Genomic DNA, 25,183 nt, shown 5'->3' with positions numbered 1-25,183 from the left:
GTTTTTACGTGTAATGGGGAAAATAAAATATTAAATCATTTTAGGGGGAAAAAAAGAAGAAAGATTTGTTCTTATAGGAGAAATTGGACTAAATGACCTTAGAAAATGGACTAAATGAGCAGTCTCAATGCTGCTCTTCTACGAATTTATAATAACAATGCTAACAAACTCTAGACAGTCAAGGCTACAGTGAATGAACATTAAAATTCAAGGTAGTAATGTCTGGGTAAAGGACTTCTTATTTTATTACTTATTTTATTATCCATTTGCTTTCAAAACTGTAAAACCATTAGCATGACTAGATTGGAAAAATGGAACATAATAGATGATTTCAACTAATTTTGAATTATCTCACAAATTCCTGAGAACAACTATAACTTCTGCCTATTTCCTTCTTACCTTTTCTCCTGGCAACCCTGGAAATCCAGTGTCACCTTTTGGTCCTTTTGGGCCCTGTAAAAATATTATAAAAGAAAATTAATATCCTTTGATTATCTGAAAATAATTTGTCAAAAGTTAAAAAAGGAAAAGAAAAAAATGTCAACCATATGAAAGTCTGGAGAAAAATAATATTATTTTGATTTTAAACTGATTTTGGAGGACAGAGACCCAGAATAGGCATCAGGAGAAATCAGTTCTAATCCTGATTTTGATATTTAAATAATATTTTCTAAATTTTAAAAAATATGTACAAAGATAGCTTTCAACACACACCCATGCAAAACCTTGCATTACAATTTTTTCTCCTTCTCCCAGATAGCAAGTAATCCAAAGCACTATTCTTCCAAATGTATTTCCACATTTTTCATGTCTAGCCTTGCTTTTGTCAATAATTAGTTGTGTGTTCTTAACTTGTCAAACTCTTAGAGCTTAGGAAATTACACTGTCTACTTTCTGATAAATAATTGATAGACTCAGGGAAGCTACTTGGTGCAGTGGATAGAGTACCAGCCCTGAAGTCATGATAACCTGAGTTTAAATCTGGTCTCAGACACTTAATGCTTCTTAGCTGTGTGATCCTGGGCAAGTCACTTAACCCCAATTGCCTTAAGGGAAAAAAAAAGAATTGATAGACTCAGTGTGCAGGTTGAAACTCTTTTTCTTTCTTTTCTCTCTATATCATATGATGAATGCAAGATTTTGTTTTGCATGCCTATATATATTTGTTAGAAATTTAAGAAAATGTTAAGACCTAGCAACTTCTTTGAGATTCACTCTAGCTAAATTTATTATCTAGCCAAGATCAAACCAACATCCAAGATATTCTCCTTCCTTTTGTCTGGAACACAGTCTCCCACTCCACCTCAATGTCTAGCCTTTTACTGGAAGACTTATTCTTTCAAATACCCAACCTTCCCTAATCAATTCCTTCATGCTAGCTATCACCCACTCCTTATTCAAGAACTCTGAAATTCCTTTATCCAAATATAATCTTTTATCATTCCATCTTTATCTGTATTTATTGTTCCTACACCTGATCCCTCTCTCCCTTAGGATCCAGGCTATCTATTGCCTGTGGTTTGACTGCATTTCCTTCCCTTTCCAGTTATAATCTTTGGTGAATGATTTCAATTGTACACTATCTATTCTCAAATCACTTACTCCCTTGTCCTATTTCCAATCACATTTTGCCAAATCCTACTCAAGTACTTCTGAACAGAGATACAGAAAGTTAGGAAACTATGAATCTAAATCTACTACAAATTTATGTTATATAATCTCAACTGGGCCCTCACCCCATAGAAGCAATTCTTTTACTCCTCCCTAAATAATTCTCTATCCTTGTCCCTTATTTTCTCTTGATCTCTCTGCAGTATTCTATACTGCTAACTTCCTTGTCATTCTAGATATTCACACTGATGCTCCTTGATTCTCCCACATTTCTGACCTTTTCTCATTTTTCTTTGCTGGTTCATCATTTATATCAGGAGCAGATGAATTACTGCCAATGATCCAAACTTTCCAGGGCCTGCTTTTGACTAGTCCTAGCTAACAGTGGTTTTTACAATTTAAAATAAAAATATTATAGCATTTTAAAATGTAGAAACCATCCTGAGCTCTCTACTTTACAAAGACAAGGAAGAATGGGGTTGGTTTTGGTCCCTCCTATCTTTATCACACTAATTCTTTTCCTACTAAGGTGGACAGAGATAAACAGTTGTAGGTTGGGTGAACTATTAACCCATCAATATAGAAATGAACCTCTTTGATTTGGCTTCTTCTGAGTGAACTTTAAGTGACTCCTTTTTGAACCACTTCATTCTTTTTAAAATTATCACAAAATATCTATTTTTCAATCTGTCCTAGAATTGTGCTAAGCATCTTCCTGTCAAGGTTACTACCCAATAGTTTATGAACTGTATCTCACTTTCCCTTTGGAAAATCAGGGAAACTTTTGCCTGTAGCTAATCTTTACCACCTTTTCCACATTCCCCAGTTTCTTACAAACAACCAGCACTGACTCTGAGGCCACATATCCAAGTTCTCTGAATTCTCCAGAGCATAATTCATCTGAGTTTAGAGACCCCAATTTGTTTAAAGCAGCTAAATGTTCTCTTCCTATTTTGTCATCCATCTTGAACTTTAATTCTCTTTGAGAAAGAAGCCTACTTTATTCTTTATAATTTGAAGATCCTTATACTTGCTGAAGCCAAAACCACAAAGAACTAGTTTTGTCTTCCCACTGTTAACTAGTAGATAATCAATTCCGGGTGGGGGTGGGCTAACTTTTCTTTGGTTTTCTCTTGTTCCAACCTCTGCCTCCTCCTTTTTCTTTCAAATAAGCTTTAGCTCATTCATTCTAACCTTTAGCCTTCGTGACATTCTTACAGGATACTGTTGCTTTGTTGCTTTTATACCATCAGAACACAATTATCACAAACTTAAGAATTGGAAAGTACCTTAAAGGACATTTAGTTAAACTCCCATCTGAATCATCTTTCATGTTCTTTTGTCATTCTATACTTGTCTTGGATTTCAATTACATGGTAACCTGAGTTCCACTTTTTTTGTCTGTAAAATGAGGCATTCTTCATCTGTGGTACCTGTTTCATTGGTGTTCATGTTGGGAGGCTCAAAGAAGCCAATGGCTGTCTCAAAAGTCTTAGGGTAAATTTAAACTTTAATAAGCTTATTAATTTCATTATAATTTAATAACTCAAATAATAACTATGTAATAAAATTGTATAATTTAACAAACCTATTAAAGCTTAAATTTGCCTTAAGACTTTTAGGATATCCTGTTTATGCAGATTACTTTATAACACTTAAAACATCAGGATAAATAAATGTCTATTGATATAGCTATCATTAGTATCATCATTATTGATATAGTTAATCATATGCAATTGATAATGCATGTAAAATATTTTGCAAATCTTAAAGCCCTAGAAAATTATTAACTCTTAAATATTATATAATAAATAAATACTATTGCATAGTAAATGATGTATGTTAAATATAATGCATGTAAAACACTTTACAAAGCTTAAAATGCCATATAAACATTATTAGCCCCTACTAAGCAAATGTTATTAAATAGTTAATTAGGCATGTAAGAGATAATGTATAAAACACTTCATAATCCTCAAAATCATCTATGTTAATATTAGCCCTTAAATAGTATATAATAAATATAGAGTATGTATTTAATAATACATATAAAAGACATGTGTATAGCACTTTTCAAACCTTAAAATACTGTGTAGAATATTTGCCCTTAAATATTATGTAATAAACATTATTATGTCATTAATAATGTATATGAAAGATAATGTATATAAAGTATTTTATAAACTGTAAAACATAAGTTAAATCTATTGTTATTGTTAATTATTAGTGCAAATTCAAGGACTATAATGCTTACTGGGAATCCTGGCAGACCGGGCTTGCCCTCTGGTCCCTGTAATACACCAAATAAAAAGATATATGTTACAGGATTTTTTACGACTAAGCTGTGAAGTCATTCTCATTCTGTTCATATACTTGATTATATCTTTTAAAAAAAACCTCTTACATTACTACCATATTCAGAAATGAAAATAGTAATCTTGAAGAAAAAAAATAGTATGGGAAAAGGGAAGTGACATAGTTGCAGAGGACAATCCAATTGCATGTACAGTTTGCATCAGAAGAGATAGGCTATTTTTTAGTGAGTGCTGGCCATGAAGCCAAAGCAACAAAAAGAGAGGGCCATAGAAGTGGGGTTCCCTGCTGATAAGACCTTAGGGGCAAAAGTATATGAAGAAGTGGGGTTCCAGCAGTCCAGGAGGAAATATATATTAGGATCCTTAAACCAACTACAAAGGACCTGTGAAGGAAGATATTAACTCCAGAGAAAAAATTGCTAAATGGACATATGTTTAGTATGGTTTCACATATAAACGCACACATATACACATAAATAGTTGTCTCTAGGGCAAAATGGGGAGGGAGAGAGAAAAATAATAAGTGTATAGCAAAGAGCAGAGAACAATAGAAGACTTAAAAAGAAGCACAGAAAATCAAGTTAGCTTTGAAAACAATGTGTAGAATTTATCACATAGTGTTTTTTTCCCCAAAGTAAATGTCTGAGATGAATGGAAATTCATTGTTTTATACTGAATCATCTATGTTGTGCTGTGTGCATGGAAATGTTCTTTTATTTTGTCTTCTTATATTTAAGTTCAAAATGAATAAAAAATTTTAAAAATTGATACCCTTAAATCAGCATCAATAATAAGCATCTCTGAGTGTTAAGCTGATATTAACATTCATTAAAGAGTCCAGTATCATTTGGCAAGCAAAGTGGTATTAAAGTAAGTAAGAGATCTAAATTGTTCTAATAACCACAAGTGGGCATAGTTCACTCTCCACATGAACATGAATACCATTAACTTAGCTAAGAAAATGGTCATCAGAAGGAAAGTATGGATAAATAAAATTAATTCACTGGGAATACAGGTATGGTGAGTCAGATCTGATTGTTCACTGCCAAATACTCAGAGATATTTCTCAAGTTATTTGGGGACTGATACATGGCACAGAGTGAAAATTGTTAGATATGAATAACATTAAGACCTTCAACTCCCTTTTGTTTCTAACTATTGTGTATTTATTTCCATGATATTTATTCTCTATTTATACATATACTTGTTTCCCAAAATAATATGAGGTCCTAATTTTTGGTTTTCTGAGGAGAATTTTAGTGATTGGTAAGACTAAGCATCTAACTAAAGATGGTTCAAAAAAGCCAAAAAGAAGTAGATTTATCTATTTTGAAGAAAGATTGCTATGATGTCAATATTTGCAATACTGGCAAGACATTAGTCACAATGATTCCCCTGTTGGTCTCAAGGATCATAAGCTTTGGCAATCCCCAGAATAAGGTTGCCTTTTATAAGTTCAAGTTGATTACTAAAAATATTTAGGGTTAAAAATGAATAATTTTTATGGAAAAGATGTTACTGGGTCAAGATGTACTCCATTATAAAAAAATGGCAATTATTTAAAAACAGGTCAGAACTGCTGATGGCTATTTTCCCACATCTTTTATGCTAGTTTGATGAAGCCTAGCAACTAGATCCATATGACTTCTTTTGCTTGGTACCAACAGGTCTATCCAATTTTCAAGAAAAGTATGGAGATCACAATTTGTGACATACAAATAATTTGAAAATTATCAATACTCATTCCAGATAACTTTGGAAAGGACAAAGAAAAGGCCTGCCAACAACTTACCCTCTCTGGGATGCATTGTATTTGTTTGGGGGAAAAAGCTCAATTCTGAATTGGGAAAAGTCATTTAATTTTTATGGAAAAGGTAGTGGATCTAAAAAAAAAATAACCCTTGGAGTTGAAATAGGTAGAAAAGCTAATACATAAAAGAATCTGTCTAAAATAATTTCCAAAGGTCAAAAAATTATGTCATAAAACAACAAAATAATGTAAGTTCCTTAAGAATAGGGATTGTTTAGAGAGAGCCATCTTCACCCAGAGGGAGGACTGTGGGAAATGAGGGTGGATCACAACATAGCATTTTCACTGTTTTTGCTGTGGTTTGCTTGAATTTTACTTTCTTTCTCATTTTTAAAAAACTTTTTGATCTGACTTTTTTGTGCAGCAAGATAATTGTATAAATATATATGCCTATATTGATTTAACATGTATTTTACCAGATTTAACATATATTGGATTACATGCCATCTAGGGAAGGAAGTGAAGGGAAGGGGAAAAAATGGGAACACAAGGTTTTTCAAGGATCAGTGTTGAAAAATTATCCATGCATATGTTTTGAAAATAAAAAAAAAAAACTTCAATAAAAAGGGAAAAAAAGAATAGGGTTTGTTTCATTCTTTGTATTTGTACCTTTAGTGACTAGCATGAGGCCTGGACTGTAGAAGGTGCTTATTAAATGCTTACTAAATGATTACATACCAAGATTATGACTTACAGTAGTAAAGAGTATGGATATTAACACCATCAGAAATCATTTTGTGTTAAGGAGAGAAAAAGCTATTCTATGAAGTGGTGTTTTTTATTCTTTTTGACTCACCTATTCTCTAAATGTATCTTTGCCTTTCTTTACATTTTCTGCTGAAAAATCCTGCCAACTTTTTAACCATTCAACAAGTATTTATTAAATATATACTATTTTCAGGCACTATACTAGTTATTGAGAATACAAAAGACAAAAGTGAAATAGAATATGAAAGACATCGAGAAACTTATTGATCTCTCTTGTTTTAAAATTTGCATGTATGCCTTTTTAATGATGGCCAATAGGTACTTCAGGGATATTTCCATGATGTAAAATAAGACATTAATCATATTCATAATAATTTGTATTTGTAATGAGGATTTTAAATTGTCATTTTTAAGTGAAGCTATTTTTACATTCTTTTTTCATATTTGGGTTTGTTTAATTTCTCTTTTTGATTATACCTTGAACTTCTAAAAGAATTTCATACAAACTAATCTACTGATACAGCAACTTAAATAGCTTCTGCAACAGAGATTATGAATGTTATTATGTTTTAAGAGATCTCTAAAGAATGTGATAAAACTGACAGTTTAAATGTGATTCTAGAGTTTGATAATGTGATATCTAGAGAAAGACTGAATGAGACCCAGAGAAAAGGAGCAAAGAGAATTTCTTTCCTGAGAGACTGAGTTAATATTCAAGGGGAAACAAGTCTGAAGAGGCATTTCCTGAGAACAGTGAGTCTCACTCTTATCTTGCAAAGAAATAACATGAAGAAAATCCTTAAGTGATTTTGATTATTTTTCTGAGAAAGCTGAATGGCTTGATTATGTTTCCAGTATTTAAAAGTCAGCAGTAACAGTAATGATTAAAGTGATTCTGACTTTCTCACAACTAATAGAGTGTAAATAATTATTTCTATTTTGTTTTTTGTTAGACTATTTATAAATTACCAAATAATAACTGTGATGGCCTAGGAAATAGGGCATCTGACATATATATATATATACATATAAATACACATATATGTGTATACATATATATATTCGTACATATATAAAAACATATACCTATATAAATATATGTATGTATATACGTATATGCATGCATGTCGATATGCATATTATATATATATATATATATGAAAGCTTTTGGGAAAAGAAGTTTTTATTTTATTTAGTACATAATTTAAAAACTGGAATGGAGTTCAATCATAATTAATGAGAGATTTTGTGATCTTAGTAATTTCTGAGGAAATGTCAGAATATACTCCTTGATTGATTTAAAGTCCAGGTTAAGAATGAATAAAGTAGTAAACCAAATATCAGATAAAAAGGGATAATAATCTCAATTAGTCCACATGTCACTGATTAGTCCTAAAATTCGGTTATATTTGAGTGTCATAGTTGTTGAGTCTTAATACATTACATTTAGTATGGGCATTTAAATACAAATGCTGAATTGGGCAGGGTTTTTTTATACTTACTGGTAGGCCAATTAGTTCAGGAAGTTCAGTAATATTCATGATTCCATCAGTGCCATTGAGAATTGCCTAAGAAAGAAAAACAAAATGGATAAGAATGTGATATATTTTCAAATAAGAATTCAAACTAAGATCTTTTTGACTCCAAGTCTAGACCTCTAGCCAGAATGCTCCCTAGCTACTTCTTTTTGTTTAGTCTGCAACATTATTTTAATCAAATTCAATTTAACAAAAAAAAAAAAATACAGACTTTCAACAATATACTGTAAGTCATTGCCAATTCATCAATGCCACTTGATTCTTTTAAACAACTCAGGCATTATATTTTAATAAATTTCTTCTCATTAATTTTTAATTCATTCTTATTTAATTACATACAAATGCTGATTTGTATAATGAATCTTATAAAATGCTCTCATTATTTGAATTCTCATCTCATCATATGAAATTATAATTATATATAAAATATCATTATTCCAATCTAATGGAAAAATTTTTCAAAAAATTTTTTAATGTTTTTATCTGTTTATTAATGTAATAATAGCAAAGGATAAGAAAACTTTGTTTATGACAAAGTAACATAGTATATATATATAGAAAGCTTTTTTAAATTAAAAAATAAAAAAATTACTGAATATCATATCTAGGGATAAGTTTATATTGTTAATAAGATAATAAGATAATATATTGATAGTAAGGCACATCTTGGCAAATTTACATTTTCAAATTCCTATACAATGAACCAAGCATAATTGGATGACCTGGGGCATTATCTAAAATAAGCCATACTTTAAACTCAGTATTGTTGTCCTTGTAATATTATATAATATAGTAGCTGGGCCAAAATTATTTGAATTCTAGCTTTCAAAAAATAGTTTTGATCAGCCATGGTTTCTAATTTGACCCAAAGAACTAGAAGTATTTGTGGCCTAACAACCCAAGAATTAAGATTGATAAGCAAGACTTTTGGGGTTTTTTATTTAAGGATGCCCTTCTCCATTATCTCTCAATAAAAAATTAAGTGATCATTAGACACTTTAAATCCACTGGGAGCTTTTTTTTTTCCCCTAGAAAGACAAGCACGGGAAAGCAACTTTTCCTACAAAAAGTTTATTTTATCCACATTAAAAATTTGTTGATCAATGTATCCATTTTCTTTTATTATTTTCTTTAAAACATCAAGACATTTAGCTGTTACTCATCCATAATGGTCACTTCTCTGATAATAATAATAATAATAATAATAATAATGACAGCAACATTTATATAACACTTTATTACTTGCTAGGTATTATGCTAAGTCTTTACAATTATTATTTAATTTGAGCTTCACAACACTCCTGGGAGGTGGGTGCCATTATCTGCAATTTTGCAGATAAGGAAACTGAGGCAAATTGAAGTTAAATATATCATATACCTACCAAGTCTCTGAGGCTCATTGTGCAAATTAATGCCCAGCACTTTATGCATTGTGCTGCCCAGAATGTTAATTCTAACATTATGCAATTGAACTCAGTTTTAAAAAGTGATTGAGCCAAAATTTACAGTAACATTTTCTTCCCTATCCATTTCACTTTCAATAAACTCAACACTTTTGCTTGAATGGCATCTCTGCTAAGAATGAATTTTTTGACTGAAGTCCTCAATCCATACATCTTAAGGATGGTTCATTTCTAGCACTGTAACACTTCTACTCCTCATACTTGTTTGCAAATCACAGAAAGACTAATGAAACTTTGACTTTTTCTTTTGCTTCACCTGCATGTTGTATATTATTCTGTACCATAGATTTAGGCATTTGGCCATATTGTTGTATTTAGAATAGTTATGATATGGGTTTATGCTATTCAATTACAATACATTTTTGATTTTTATGTAAGAGAAAGCCACTTCTTTTCTATACATTTGCAATGTATCTATCCGAAATATTTTAATCTTTGTCCATTTTGTTACAGGTTCTAAAATTAACATGATTGTTGGCAATATGATATACAGCAGCACATCCCATTCACAGAAAATGTTAGACAAATACAGATTGTTGTTAGTAAGCATGTTAGACCTCTCAACTAACTCAAATATGGAACAGTAACCAAATTTGGGCTTGATTAAATGTGACCTGGCATCATTTTATAATTCACTCTAAATCAAATTTTAGATTATTAAAAATTGCATTAAAAATCTCAACTTAGCTGTATATTGTTTTTCTTTCATCTCTCTCATAGTTACTCCATTATTATTCCTTTAATATTCATTGTTACCTCAGAAATTTTATTTATCTTAATATCGTAGGGTAGAAAACACTTTGTAAAATATAAAGCAAAACATATAGATATGGATACATATGGAATTATTTATTCTTTTCCTCTTCAAGTTCTTCTACTTTATCTATTTCTTGGAATAGCATTTGGTCATCTGAAATCATTGAGTAAACTAGTAGATAACAGAGAGCCAGACTCAGAGTCAGGAAGATTTAGGTTCAAATTCTGCTTTAATATATATTGACTACTTATGGGACTGTTTCTACATATTGGTAGGAGAAACTTCATCACTGGGAGTTCCCCAAACAGTAACATTATAGTTCTGATCCAAATAGCATCTTAGAGGTGTTCTGTGAATGATTTAAAATTGATTCTTAAATGTCATGCTCAATTCTCTACGAAACATCCACTCATTCCTTTATTAAAAATACATTTATCAAGTATGTATTATGTGCAAGTCACTGTGATGAGTATAGATCTCTTTGTCATATTTCTCTATTCTATCTTAGAGATCTGAGTATTTGTACACTCACCTCTATGAGAACTGTTCTCACCAGAAATGTCCCTTAGGTTATGGTGAATCAAAGAGATTACCCTAGGACTTCTACTTTGTGAGCCTTTATACCTGGTAGCTTAGCAATGACACTAAGAAATAGTTATTGGAAGAGGAGGTGGCTCATTTTGTCACTTCAGCAAACCACAGAGTTATATTCATGTTTTCCATAATTCCTATTTCTATCTATAGTTTAAAAAAAAAAAAACACAGATAGGGCTTCCCTTACCTGCTTCCTTAATAGCCATTTTAGTAGCCCTGCTGTAAACATTATTCCTTTATTTTTACATGTTCTACCCTTTATTTACTTTCTAAGGCTGCCTTTCTGGAATGTTCATCTTAATTTCATTTTACCTGGATGGAAATGAACTTTTGATTTCCTAGATCCTATCTCTCCCAATATGATTCTAGAATTCACAGCTTCTTAAATGACAACTTTGATTTTCTTTAATCTGATGGTATAAGGACAGCTAGCACTGAAGCCCAGCTTTTGATTCAAATAAAAATTAAACTGAAAATTATGATTATGTTACAGTATGACAAACTTCTCATAATGCATGCCAAAGATGCCACATTGGGAGGAGGAACACCTAGTCAAATGAATTGTCAGTCATTTTTGTGTCATGGATCTCATTAATGGTCTGGGGAAGTCAATGGACTCCTTCTCAGAACCATGTCTTTAAGTGCATAAAATAAAATGCATAGTATTACCAAGGAAAACAAGCATTAGTGAAATAAAGATATCATTTTTCTCATTTAAGTTATTGGATCCTTCTTCTGCTTTCCCCAAAATCTATCCAAGCATCTGGGGCCTCCAGGTAAAGAATCCCTAAGTTCTTAAAAAAAAGAGAGAATGGAGGGAAAGCAGAAGTCTTTTATTTTATGTATCTTATTCTTTTTCTGGTAACTCTGACTGATGTGATTGCTAATTAGGGAGTATTAAATTTTATTAAAGATGAGATGAAAGCATTAAGGTTCAGTGAAGGACAGCTTACAGGGTAATCGATATAATTGTCTTCAGCTCCTTTTCTTTCCTGTTCCTTTATTTCTCACTTTATGCTACTTCTCACCCAACCTATCACATGCTCTACACGATTCTCCTTTAGCTTAGCTTCTCTCTTCTCTCAAGTGTTTTTCAAGCCTGTGCACAGAATCCAACTAGCCAAAAGATCAAAAGCTCAAGGATGGAAATAGTTGGCCTGGGATGTGGTTTTGTTTTTCTTCTTCCCCTCGCCCTGACACCACAGAAAGAGTGAAGGGAAGTGGGAGGAAGAAAAAAATAGATTCATGTTAATGTTTTAAAAAATAATTTTAAAGAATAGGCAAAAAAATACTGAATAACAGATGGCTTCAGAATGTCTTCTTGCCAAAGGTAGAAAGCCCATGTTCAATGAATACTTAATCAATGAATGAATCAATTTTTTTTTCTACCATTTGCTTACTTCTGTGTGTATTAAATGAAGGAAAACCTGTGTGAAGAGTCTGAGATACTCACTGCGGACACTGCAACAGTTCTTCCTGGTGGTCCTGGTGGCCCCGGTGGCCCTATTAAACTATCTCCATTACGCCCCTTTTCACCCTGGTTTGGGAAAGAAAAGATGTCAAAGAAAATAGTTATCAAATTCACATTTGCATAATTAAATAGAAATGACAGCCAGAATTAAATCTAACCACTTTGTGATCTGTGAACTTACCTTAAGCCCTTGGTCTCCTTTTTCTCCTTTTGGACCCTGTAGAAAATGAAGGAAAAAACCCAACAAATTTATTGAAAAATTCTTTGAGACTTATTCTTTCTTCCTCTACCTATCTATTCCAGGACTTCATTACCTTTCTTCTAGAGTATTGGAATATCATTGAAACATTTAACATGAGATCTCTTCTTTACAATCCATCCTAGCCACACCTGCCAAAATAATTTTCCTAATTCATATGTATTAGTTTCCTCCCCTGCTCAAAAACCTTCAACGATTCCCATTGCCTGTAGGACAAATATAAACAATTTATGCTTGATATTTAAGACTTCATCAAACTATATGTGGTGTTCTTTCACAGGTATATTTCATCTTGCTGTCCTTCATGTAACCTATATTCCAGCCAAACAAATTGCTTGCTTATTTTGTCTTGCTCTTTCCCATGAGAAAATTTGTGACCTCATTCACACTAGAAGTAATCAAACAAACCATGATGACCATTTTCCCTAGATTTTGGCTGTTACTTTGAATGGGAAGTTAGATTGATATTAAATATTATATTAGATATCTAATAATATATTATTTATACATATTTATTTTATTTATCATGTAAATATATATATATATATATTTATAGCTCTAAGATGTTATGATTCCATTTCCATGGTTTCATGTCCATAAATAAACCTATTATCTTTTCTCCCAAACTAGACCCTTTCCATCAAAGGTGAACCAAGAGAACTGGTTGTTAAATATCATCAAGGCACATCTTTCCCCATCTTTCCTATTTTCATAAATGATGGTATCGTTGTCCAAATTCTTCAGATTCAAAACTCTAGAATTATCTTTGATTCTTACTTATCTTGTTGATTTTTTTTTACCTTTGTAAGTTTTTGCCTTTCTTCGTATTGTCATAATTCACAGTGTGTCTTTCACATAACAGATACTTAATAAATGCTTCTTGACTTGACTTGATTTGTGTTGTCTCTGATTTCTCTTCCTTTCCAATCCAATACCCCAGCATAGATCTTCATAGTCTTATACCAAAATTATTACAATATTTTTCAAACCAATCACCCTTCTCTATATCTTTTTTCTTTAATCCATAGATAAATTAGATAAATTTTTCCTTAACAATAATTTCACCAATAATTTTATCTTTTTATTAGTTAAAAAAGTCTAATACCTTTCTATTTCTATACTGAGATTTTATATTTAATACCATGATTTTGTATTTAAAGCAGACATGAGCTAGTAAAATGTTAAGTGCTTATTTTAAGTGCCCCTAGAAAGCTGATCTGGACTGATTCCCCTCAGATCAGACACTCATAAATCAGATGTAATGATTTTTCCTAAACAAACAGTTTTGTTTCTTTGTTGTCCTATAATTTTTTAAGAAATTATATGTCCAATAGTATAGTAACACTCTATCATTCAATAGTTCCCAAAATGAACACTCACTTCCAGCTAATTTTGCTTACTTACCTTCAGACCAATATGTTATTCTTGTCTCTACCCCTTTGTTCACAGTATTCTCTTTGTATATTCTTTTATTATCAGCCTCTATCTTACCCTGTCCCCCATCTTCCAACTTGAATCTCCAATTCTAGTTTGTTTGGTGAAGTTTTCTCTGATCATTCTACCCCATGATGATTTGTGAACCTGAATAACAAAATTTCTATTCTCTTTGTATATTTTTTTATTATCAGCCTCTATCTTACCCTGTCCCCCATCATCCAACTTGAATATCCAATTCTAGTTTGTCTGGTGAAGTTTTTTCTGATCATTCTACCCCATGATGATTTGTGAACCTGAATAACAAAATTTCTATGAATCATTTTACAGATTATTCAAAGATGAGAATAGCTGATATGTTTGATAACATGATTTATAGTAGTAGAAGTCGTAGTGAATCAATTTTGTAGTGTCTTGATGTTTACAAAGCTCTGGGAAATGACTGACAATGATAAAAATATAATAAGGGTTAAACTGAAAATTCATATATTGTGGTTCAAATAATCAATTGTAAGTTTCTGATTTAACAGAGTTTTTTTTTTGTGGTGGTAGAACTTTAGGGATGTGACAAATTTCTGCTTTTCTCCTAGAGTGGATCTTCTGGTTTTAGATTTAGCCTATGTCTAAGAATTGTTTGCAGGACTGGCCTAATCTTTAACCTCCAGTGACTGGACCATTTCAAGATCTCTTAATCTCTCTAACCTCAGTTGATAGCTTCCTGTCAGAACATTAGACAGGATTCCACTAATTTACAAGTCACTGTATTTATTGGATAGCTTTAATTGTCACAAATATCTTCTATATTGTTGTGCTTTCATCAGGATAGTTAGAGATTTCCCCTTCCAATGGAGATTACAATCTCTTCAACCCATCACCCTTTATTCTGAGACATTGAGGGGTAAAGTGAATTTGCTCTAGGGTCATACATCCAGTATATGTCAGAGGTGGAAGTTAAAATCACTTGCTGACCCCAAAGCCAGTTTCTTTCCAATTACACTATGCTGCCTTTCTCCTTTTTCTTTCTTTTAAAAAAATTTCTTCATTCTATTTTTAATTTATGGAATAAAAAAAGCATTTCCATAATATGAAACTGTGAATCTATTATGAACAACTTGCTATTCTTTTTAAATATATGATAAAGTTATCATGTAAATTTCCCTCCCCCTATTTTCTTTTATTAGAATAAAACCTGTAACTTCCATCCTATGGTTCTGGTTTGACTGTTTGAAACTACAGATGGGACATCTCATTTCCCTTCCACATGATAGCTCTTTAAACATTTGAAAGCTAGGAACATGTTCTTCTAAATTCTTCTCTTTTTCAGGCTAAATAGTATCTCAATCCTTGGAACTCAGGACCTATCCAGAAATGCGATACATATAATTGCCACACTGAGAAGAGCAAAGAACAATTCGTAAATAATGCCAGGGTAGGGTTCCTCTGTGAAGAATGTCCTACATATCCTACAGATGCCTAAAATGATTACTCTGAAGGGAATTTCCCTATTATAAGGAGCAGTTAGTCAAAATGATCAACAAAGGGCCTTTAACTTTTTGCTGGGATTTTAAAATCAAAGCAATTATAGGGCCCTTACTCTGGATGAAATGGCTTCAAATTCAATGAATTGCTTCAGATGTTTATACTGGGGTGATTAACTGTTTATAAGCTCTTACAGATGCAAAAAAAAAAGTTCTTAGCCACTTGACAGCATTTTTATTATCTTAACAATCAAACTAGAGTCAACTCAAGATTAGCTTCTTAGCTCAGGAACCCTTACATGATTATGGGGTTCCTTCTTAGATCATCTTTTCTGTTTGGTTACACATGAGAAATTCCAGATTAGAAAGGGAAAATTAAAAAAGATAGAGACCTGTCTGTTTCAGGACTTAGGAAAAATCATTACATCTGATTTATGAGTGTCTGATCTGAGGGGAATCAGTCCAGATCAGCTTTCCAGGGGCACTTAAAATAAGCACTTAAATTTTACTAGCTCATGTCTGCTTTTCAGGAGACAGATACATCATAGATACTTTCTTAAGCAGCCAAAACTATGAGCTTGAGAGCCATTTGTGGAACTAAAGGGTCATATCAAATGACAGGATTGTTTAATTAACATTTATGAGCAGGGGATGTTTATAAACAGTTCCTGATAGTTTTCCCCCTAAGTAGAAAACAGTATGGAGATGACAGAGTTATTAGGAAAGCAGTTGACCAAGGTTGTTGTGTATATATAAGGATGTGAGTTTCTTGATGGTCCACAGGCCTTATGTAATGTTTACATAATATTCCCCTGGGGGGAAAAAGGGATGATAGTGACCCATAAACTCTGCTTTGTGGTTTATCATGAAAATTTGTCTTCTCTGCTTTATGGAGGTTATAAATCCCTTCTGGAAGTTAATAGTGCCTATATTCTTGTATTCTGCACTATCGTTATTCCTTCAATAATATTTAGTAATCTCAATAAAGGGCAAAGTATATTAAATATGAGAATAAACTCTGGGAAAATAGAAACTAAAAAAGAAGCACCTTGTTCACTGAATAGGGATCTCATTTTGAAAAACACTTCATATAATTCCTATAGACAGAGCTGTGTCTAACGAGGGGCTTTAGTACATTTTGGACAATCTATCCATTGTAAATTGGATTGATCTTTCATTTAGAACTTCAAAATTCCATAGATTCTTATCTCATAAATAATAATAGTGCCTTTATGAGGTAGTATTAGGCATTATGGAAATTATACAAATGGGAAAGTAGAGGCATAAAGTAGTCAAACGATTTACAATAACCAGTGAATTATGGACAAAGTCAAGGCTTCTCCTTTATGTCTATTTTCCCTCCTCTTTCCCACTTCCAGTTTCCAACTCTCAAGTAATATTCATAGAGATTCTATTTCTGAAGAGATCAAATCACTTAAAATTCTGATTTTAAAAATAAACTTACATTTGGCTCTGTTGGTCCTGCAGGTTTGTGTTCACTCAACAGTCTAATGCTTCCAGAGCCTTCTATATCCTAGAAAAGGAGAAAAAATATATATATAGATCAAATAATCAAAACTACTTATTGATTTTGCCTACAATTTTTCCAAGATTTTCTTGCATAGGAATTGGAAATTGAGTGGATGCCCATTAGTTGGGGAATGGCTAAATAAGATATGGTATGTGAATGCCATGAAATATTATTGTTCTATAAGAAATGATGAGCAGGTTGATGTCAGAAAAGCCTGGAAAGACTTACATGAACTGATACTTAATGAAGTAAGCAGAAGCAAGAAAACATATACAATAATAACAAGATTATGTGGTGATCAACTGTGATGAATTTGGCTCTTTTCAACAATAAGGGAATTCAAGACAATTCTAATAGACTTGTGATGGAAAGTGCCATCTATATCCAGTGAGAGAACTATGGAGATAGAATGTGGATCAAAGCATAGTATTTTCACCTTTTTGTTGTTGTTGTTGTTTGCTTGTTTTTTTCTTTCTTATGTTTTTTTCCCCTTTTGATCTGATTTTTCTTGTGCAGCATGGTGAATATGGAAATATATTTAGAAGAATTGCACATGTTTAACCTATATCTGATTGCGTGCTGTCTTGAGGTGAGGGAAGTGAGAAAGGGAGGGAGAAAAATTTGGAATACAAGGTTTGGCAAAGTGAATGTTGAAAACTCTCTTTGCATATATTTGGAAAAATAAAATACTATTAATTTAAAAAAAAAGTTTTACCTGGGACAGTTAAACTGGGACAGGCACCAGTTCTGGTGACCAGCCCTGGAATGTGGAGGGTACATAACATCATAGATAGAAAGTAGATCTTAGAGCCATGTTTTAGTTCTCCAACACAGGGATTATAGGTCTCTGGATAAATTATTTAATCTTTCAATGCTTTAAGTGACTCTCTAACCTATGAAGATGGGGCCTTGAATTGGCAGAAGGAGTTTGTTCCTTATACCAGTGAAATCAAATTCTAATGCCTGTATATTTCCTTTTATTACTTAGTTGAATCATTTATTTAAAAGTAAAAACTGGGATGTTATTCAAAGAAAACACAGAAAGATGGACTGTGGAGAACCTTGAATGTTAAATTAAAAAGAAGTTATTTATTTGAAAGATACAGGTAAGCCCCTGAAAGTTTTAGAGCAGACAAATGAGGTGGTGAGCCCCATGGTATTTGTGTGTATGTGTATGTATATATATATATATATATATATATATATATATGTTTGTGCATATATATATGGGCACATACATGTCCATACAATGTCCAGAAGTATTAGTAATATAAAAATAAGAGGCAGCAATAAAACTCATTCAACTAAAGATGATTGGAGAGGGAAAGAGGCTAAAGGGAAATGCTTATAAACAGTTAAGAGCCTTATTATCAACATGAGAGGCAGGAATCATTTCACTCACCATCCTAGCAAATTTGTTCTGTTCTATCATTACTGGTACACAAGGAGAATGTATACCAGGAATATATTTTCCTCAACAATATTTTCTTTTCCTAAATACACATATAGTTTCCGACATTCACTTTTGTAAGATTTTGTGTTTCAAAATTTTCTCCCTTTCTCCTTTACATTCTACTTTGCTAAGATAGCAAACAATCCAATATAAATTAAACATGTTCAGTATTTTTAAACACATTTCTATATTTCTCATGTTGTACAAGAAAAATCAGACAAAAGGGAAAACCATGAGAAAAAAAGCATACAAACAAACTGACAAAAAAAGGTAAAAAATACTGTGCTTCCATCCACATTCAGTCTCCATAGTTATCTCTCTGGATGTGGATAGCATTTTCCATTCCAAATCTATTGGAATTATCTTGAATCATCACATTGCTGAGAAGAACCAAATCTATTACAGTTGATCATCATATAATTTGGCTGTTATTGTGAACAATGTTCTCTTGATTCTGTTCACTTCACTCAACATCAGTTCATATAAGTCTTTCCAGGCTTTTCAGAACTCAGCCTATCAGGAATATATGTGAAAAGAGAAAATCTTCTGCTGCTAATAGTCAATGAGATTGGCTGCTTGGTGTCAGAGTGAATAAAAGCACCAGCCTTGGAAAAAACCTGACTTGGAATTCTCCTGCAGATCCTCACTAGTTCACCTCACTCAAGGCAAGTAATTTCTCTCCTCTCATCTTCAGTTTCACTTGTAAAATGAAGTGGATTGGACTTGGTTTCTGAAGTTCCTTTTAGCATTAAATCTATGATCCTGTGATTGTGGAGATTCGGTGGTTTGAAGAAAAAAAAAAGAGTTAGATCTAGAAAAGGCCATTGCACAATATTTTATGTTCCCAGGAGACTTCTCAAATGTAGGGATGTCTTTCTTTGTATTTCCAAAGCAAGATGCTGCTTTGTGGAAAGGTACCCAGGGATGCTGTGGGTATGTCCATTTCCCTTTCTTCTCATACTGTGTACTATGGATCTTCTCATGTTTGTACTATGGATATGTCTAGTACCTTCATTATAACTGGAGATCAGCTGATAGCACAAGCAAATCTGTGACTTTCGAGGTTTCAATTGATCATTTTAAGCTAGAAAAGCCTGTGGGATGGATACCTGATTGAAAATAGCCAATAAATAGCTAAAAATGTGAAACTAAAGCTCAAATAAGATATGAGATCAGATATGTACACTTAGAAGTCATTTGCATAGGAGTGGTAGTTGAAATGATAACAATAACTTAAATTTATAATTTTTAAGCCTGAATGTCAGATATCCTTGGCAATATTATAATTAATAATAATTTTAACAGTAATAATAGCTAGGATTTATAGCATTCTTTAATATTTGTGAAGTGCTCATTTTATTCTCAGAATAACCCTGGGTGGTAGGTTATTTCAATTTTTCAGATGAGGAAACTGAGGCAGAGAGAGTATAAGTGGCTTTAAGCAGGATTTGAATTTAATTCTTCATGGCTCCAAGTCCACTAGTCTGACTATGAACCACTGAGTTACTTTCTAATGGTTTTGAAGTGTGTGTGTGTGTGTGTGTGTGTGTGTGTGTGTGCGTGTGTGTGTGTGTATGTATGTGTTATGTTTGTTATCTCTGATATTATGTCAAAAGAACTAGAAGAAAGCTCCTATAAGTTTTCTTCTATGGAAGACATGTGGGGAAAATGGGAGAGTTCCTCAGAATCAGTAGGCATGAATGGGTTGTAATATCCATCAGAAGAGCAAGTTCTCATATTGACGACATCTCAGTCTGTCATGTACTGAGGTTGTCTTTAGGATGTCTAAAAGGTGAAGGTATCAACGTAACTCTAAATATAGGAACTGGACAAAACTGTAAAGTAGAAGTAGGTGCACTGAATGCTCTGGTTGAGGGATTAGAATGGCATTTTTCATTCTAAAGAAACCACTATACCAATGAGAAGAATCATAGGCCTTCATTTGATTCCTTCTTAGCTCGAAAACAAAATAGATAAAGAGTATTAGACTTAAAATCATGAAGATTTGAATTGAAATCCTCCTTCAGATTCTTAGTAACGTAATCCTAGACAAGTCTTTAAATTCTCCTAGCCTCAGTTTCTTTATCTGTAAGTTGGGGATAATAATAGTACTTGCTTCATAGGATTGTTGTGAGAATCAAATGAAAAATATGTACAAAGCCCTTCCCAAACCTTAAAGAGCTATGTAAAATGCTGTGATGATATTATTAATAAAAACAATTAAGCAAATAGTCCTTTGTTTAAATATTGAATAAGTAGAAGTATGTGGATATGCAACTTTTCCTTCTTCTAATCTCTTTCCTTCCCTCAGCAATACAGAAATTATTTGGATGATGTTTGTGGTTTTTGACTAAGTGATTTATGCAGCATAATAACAACAATAATGAAAACAGCTAGCAATGTTATTCAACTTAATATGCATTTATTAAGCATCTGTTACATGTGAAGCACTATACAAGATTTTGGGGGTACAAAGACAGAAACAAAATACCACCAATATTTGCTCCTACTTTGAAATTATTTTTCTTAAAATGATAACTGTAAGGATAGTACTGCAAATACTATTGTCTCCCTTTTAAAAATGATTTAATTAAGCATCTGTTACATGTGAAGCACTATACAAGATTTTGGGGGTACAAAGACAGAAACAAAATACCACCAATATTTGCTCCTACTTTGAAATTATTTTTCTTAAAATGATAACTGTAAGGATAGTACTGCAAATACTATTGTTTCCCTTTTAAAAATGATTTAACAAGTTCAGAGACGTTAAATGATTGTCAAAGATCAAGTATAATAAGTTTCAGAGGTAGGCTTGAACCCAGATTTTTTGATTCTGACTATTATTTTTCAGAAAAAGGTGTGCTAGACAGTCCCTTCATGCCTCTATCTCCATCTAACCTTTCTATTCATGTATTCCTTGTATTATTCTTAGAGTGGAGTAAATGGAGTAAGAACATCGCTTAGTCTCATTTTTAATCAAATCTGGAGGACAGTAGCATAAAAACTCTTGTCCATGATACTATTAGACAGGGGTCATAGAGATCTCATAAGGATATTATTCTATTCTTAAGTCTAATCATCATTTAATAGCAGGCTAACAGATGGATGTCAAGGAAGAAGTAAAGGAAAAGAAAGGAAATTATTCTCAATTCTGCATTATCTTTTGCAGGAGAGGCAAAAGGGAATTGCTTGGATTTATTGATGCTATTGATGGATTATTGAGTCACGATTTTGTTCATCTGCATCTTCTATTCCTTGATGCAGATTGAAGCATCTAACTCTCTGAATTAGTAGCCAGTTTCATAAGTTACTTTGCCCCCAAAACCAAACACTTCACGATTTGGTAAATAACATGCTGACAAATCTCTCCAAACTTCACCAAGCTATTCTTCAGATGAGATACATGTAATCTGTCAACAGGAACACAAAAGCCATTTTTCTACTTTGTTGCATATTCAAATTGCAGTTTTGGAGAAACCAGAGTTTATCTTGATGTCACAATGAACCATTAGAAGAAGACTTCAATATCCAATTATATAGTACATAATTTAATTAAGGGCCCACCACAATAATAAAAGTTATGATAATAGTTAGGATTTATCTAAATATTTTATGGCTTGCAAAGCTCTTTACATTTTATTTGATCTCCAGAACAACTCTGGGAAGTAGATGCTACTATTAGTCCCATTTTACAGGTGAGACAAAGGTTGTGACTACTTAGTTACCTCAAGCTACTTAAGAGTACAAGATAATTATTCTCATAAGGTGAATGAAGAGTTACTCCTTTTAAAATAGTTTTTCATATTTCAAATAAGGTAACTAACTCAAAAGACAGAAAGAATTTAGAAAGCATTTTGTTTTTTTTTTTAATTGTTATCCTATGTCAACTTTCATTTGACTAATTTCAGGGAAGGCTGCAATGACAAAATCCATAAATATTGTGTTCCCAAAGATTACTTTTTCTATACATAACAGTTGTTAATTGGTGGCATAAATAGATGACTAGCAGATTTTTAATTTGTAAATTAAGAAAACCGAACAGAATCTGAAAAGCAAAATGCATGCAATTAGTTACACAAAAAGCACTGCTACTGGGGACATTTCGTCCTGTGTGAACTAAGATCAATAGAGCAGAGGCAGATCCTTTCTACAGATAAAATCATGTCATAATGTATGGAGCAGAATAGGGGTTAGGTGTGAGGATATCTGGAACTAATTTGTGGTTGGCTTCAGGCAATTGGCCTAATGCTGTCATTGGGATCTGGGGACATTATAGAATTTTGTTTACAGTATGTGCTCAATCTATACTTGTTGAATTAGCTGATAAGGTTTTAAGATTATCCCAAAACCACTAAGTAGCTTTGCTATGCAGGATGCACCTATACTAGGAGCAAAACCTAAAGAAAATGAAATTCTATTTGAGTCTGTATTAGTACACCAGAAGTGAGAAAAGAGAGTGCACAAAATCAGTCTTGTTTATTAAATTTTATCATTCTTTCATGTATATATAATTACAAAAAGAAAGATTACCTCAAATCCAAGTCCCATTGCACAGCTGACACCAGGGGGCCCAGGAGGACCAGGGAGCCCAGGAGGGCCAGGCTCTCCAACAACCCCATCTTTCCCTGGAGGACCTGGTAATCCTCTTTTTCCAGAGTCACCCTAAAAGGCAAAGATTGATTACATTGAGAAGAGCTTAAGTCAGTTGTTGAAATGATATAATATTTGCCTGGTTTGAAAAATCATTCCTTAATTTAATTAAGTTGATAAATTCTATGATGGTTGTTTCCTAATATTACTTGAATTGTTTTTCCTCTGTTCACTGGTAGATAAATTTTAAAACTAACTTGAATACATTTGTGGAAGAGATGGCAAGGAATTGAAGAAATATTTCTGATAAGTCCTCCATGTATACTGTCTTCCCATGATCTTTTTTTCAGTTATGCTACTCTACATGGGTGAGTTTCAATTTTGCATGGTTGTAGAAACCCTGAATCAATGAGATCACAGATTCATTTGAACAATTGAACATACTGCCTTTTGACATTCATGCTCATGACACATATGCAATTATATTGTTAACATTTAATAAAAATATCAGAATTAGACTACAAACATCTTCCTCTTTTACCTTTTCACCGGTGGAGCCATTAGGACCTTTTTCACCCTGAAAAATAAAACAAATTCCAATTAAGTCAATATTAATAAAAGAATCAGTTCCTATGAATGTCTGAAGACTTATTACTAAGTTGTAATCACTGAGGACCATCCACCTTTACAATATCCATGAAAAAGTTTCCTCTAATTTCAGATTCAATAATGGGGAGAGGGGAAAGAAACTATCATTTATTAAGCACCTTCTATATGCTAGATACTATGTTATGCACTTTACACATTTTATCTCATCTGATCTGTACAACAATTCTGTGAAGTAGGTACTATAATTACCTCCATTTTACAGTTGAAGAAACTGAGGCAGACAGAGATTATGACTTGACCAGGGTCATTCAGCTAATGCATATTTGAAACCACCTTTCATCATCAAGAAAACACTAGGAAATTCAAAGTAATCCACTTAGCTATGGTAGAGTACAGTGAAAAGAACATTGGTTTGAAACATTGGTCTATGATCTAGAATACTGGTCCTACTAATAGGAAGATTTGGATTCAAATCCTAACTCTGCTTGCTAATCTGTAATCATAGACAAGTTAATGTTTCAGTTTCTTCATCTGGAAAATAGGGAATATTCCATAGCATATATTTCACAGGGTTATTATGGGGTGCTAGAGAAGTCATGTTTGTAAAAAGATTTCCCCCCAATCTTAAAATGATGTAGACATGTCAGATAATATTATTCAAGTTTCCTATTGCAGAATCACTGAATGCAATAGCAAGTCACATTTATTTAGCACCTTTTAGTTTATGTAATGCTTTCCTCAGAATAACCCTGTGAAGCAGTCAAGGACTATTTTTCCAAATGTAGAGATGAGAAAACGGAACTTATGCAGATGAAAAGTCTTGCTCAAAATCACATTGTTAGAGAGTAGAATCTGCAGATTCTTTAAATTGACAATGCTTTTGTATTTGCTTGTATAAAAAGTCTCTTCAGAACCGCTTAAGGCTATCTTTAAAACATCTAGGCACAAGGACACAGATAGGACAAGATATTTAATGATGAAAGGGAACTTAGTGGTCATCTAAGGAAAGAGAGGGAAGAGAGAGACAGACAGAGAGAGATAGAAAGAGATACAGAAACAGAGAGATAGAGACAGAGACAGAGATGAGAAAGAAACAGAAATAGAGTAAAAGCTAGGAAGAAGGGGAGAAAGAGGGAGGAATGAATGAACAAATGAAAGAGAGGAAACAATATTTTCATTTTGGAGTGGTAAGACAGCATTAAAGCTCATATAAATGATATTTCTTTTGCAAGAAAAAATATGATCATTATGAAGTAAATTCTACAAAATCAGACAACTTTTTCTTTCTCCTAAAAAACTTTATTTTTCATGAAAATAGAGTTGATTTAACTTTAAAAAAACCTCCACCATATTCAGAGCTTCCATATATAGGAAGCATGGAATAGAACTGATAGTACCTCTCACAAGTAATCTCCATCTGCTCTGATTTTATATGGTGTTCTTTTGATTTGTATTGCCTACACCTCTCACAGTTGCTAAAAGGAAGACATTTATAAACTTTAAAGTTTGTAGAAATATGACTCATATGCATTACTATATTTGTTATTACATGGAAGAAA

The 25,183-nt window shown here is 32.6% G+C and overlaps 1 protein-coding gene across 1 annotated transcript in view; it reads right to left on the bottom strand.

Annotated features, from left to right (window-relative positions):
* The window catches only part of COL15A1 (collagen type XV alpha 1 chain), a 196,182-nt gene that overhangs the window by 60,960 nt on the left and 110,039 nt on the right, over nucleotides 1–25,183 (bottom strand). Inside the window, exons 14-21 of the mRNA XM_051966718.1 lie at nucleotides 23,557–23,592; nucleotides 22,956–23,087; nucleotides 16,904–16,972; nucleotides 12,449–12,484; nucleotides 12,250–12,333; nucleotides 7,947–8,012; nucleotides 3,866–3,901; nucleotides 400–453 (exon numbers count right to left, since the gene is read on the bottom strand). Of these exons, the coding sequence (XP_051822678.1) occupies nucleotides 400–453; nucleotides 3,866–3,901; nucleotides 7,947–8,012; nucleotides 12,250–12,333; nucleotides 12,449–12,484; nucleotides 16,904–16,972; nucleotides 22,956–23,087; nucleotides 23,557–23,592 (513 nt within the window). The remainder of the gene's footprint in view (nucleotides 1–399; nucleotides 454–3,865; nucleotides 3,902–7,946; nucleotides 8,013–12,249; nucleotides 12,334–12,448; nucleotides 12,485–16,903; nucleotides 16,973–22,955; nucleotides 23,088–23,556; nucleotides 23,593–25,183) is intronic.

This window comes from Antechinus flavipes, chromosome 1, assembly GCF_016432865.1.
Source record: "Antechinus flavipes isolate AdamAnt ecotype Samford, QLD, Australia chromosome 1, AdamAnt_v2, whole genome shotgun sequence".
NCBI classification, from domain to species: Eukaryota; Metazoa; Chordata; class Mammalia; order Dasyuromorphia; family Dasyuridae; genus Antechinus; species Antechinus flavipes.
The sequence above is the reverse complement of the archived record's forward strand: the minus strand, read 5'-3'. Positions and strand labels throughout refer to the sequence as shown.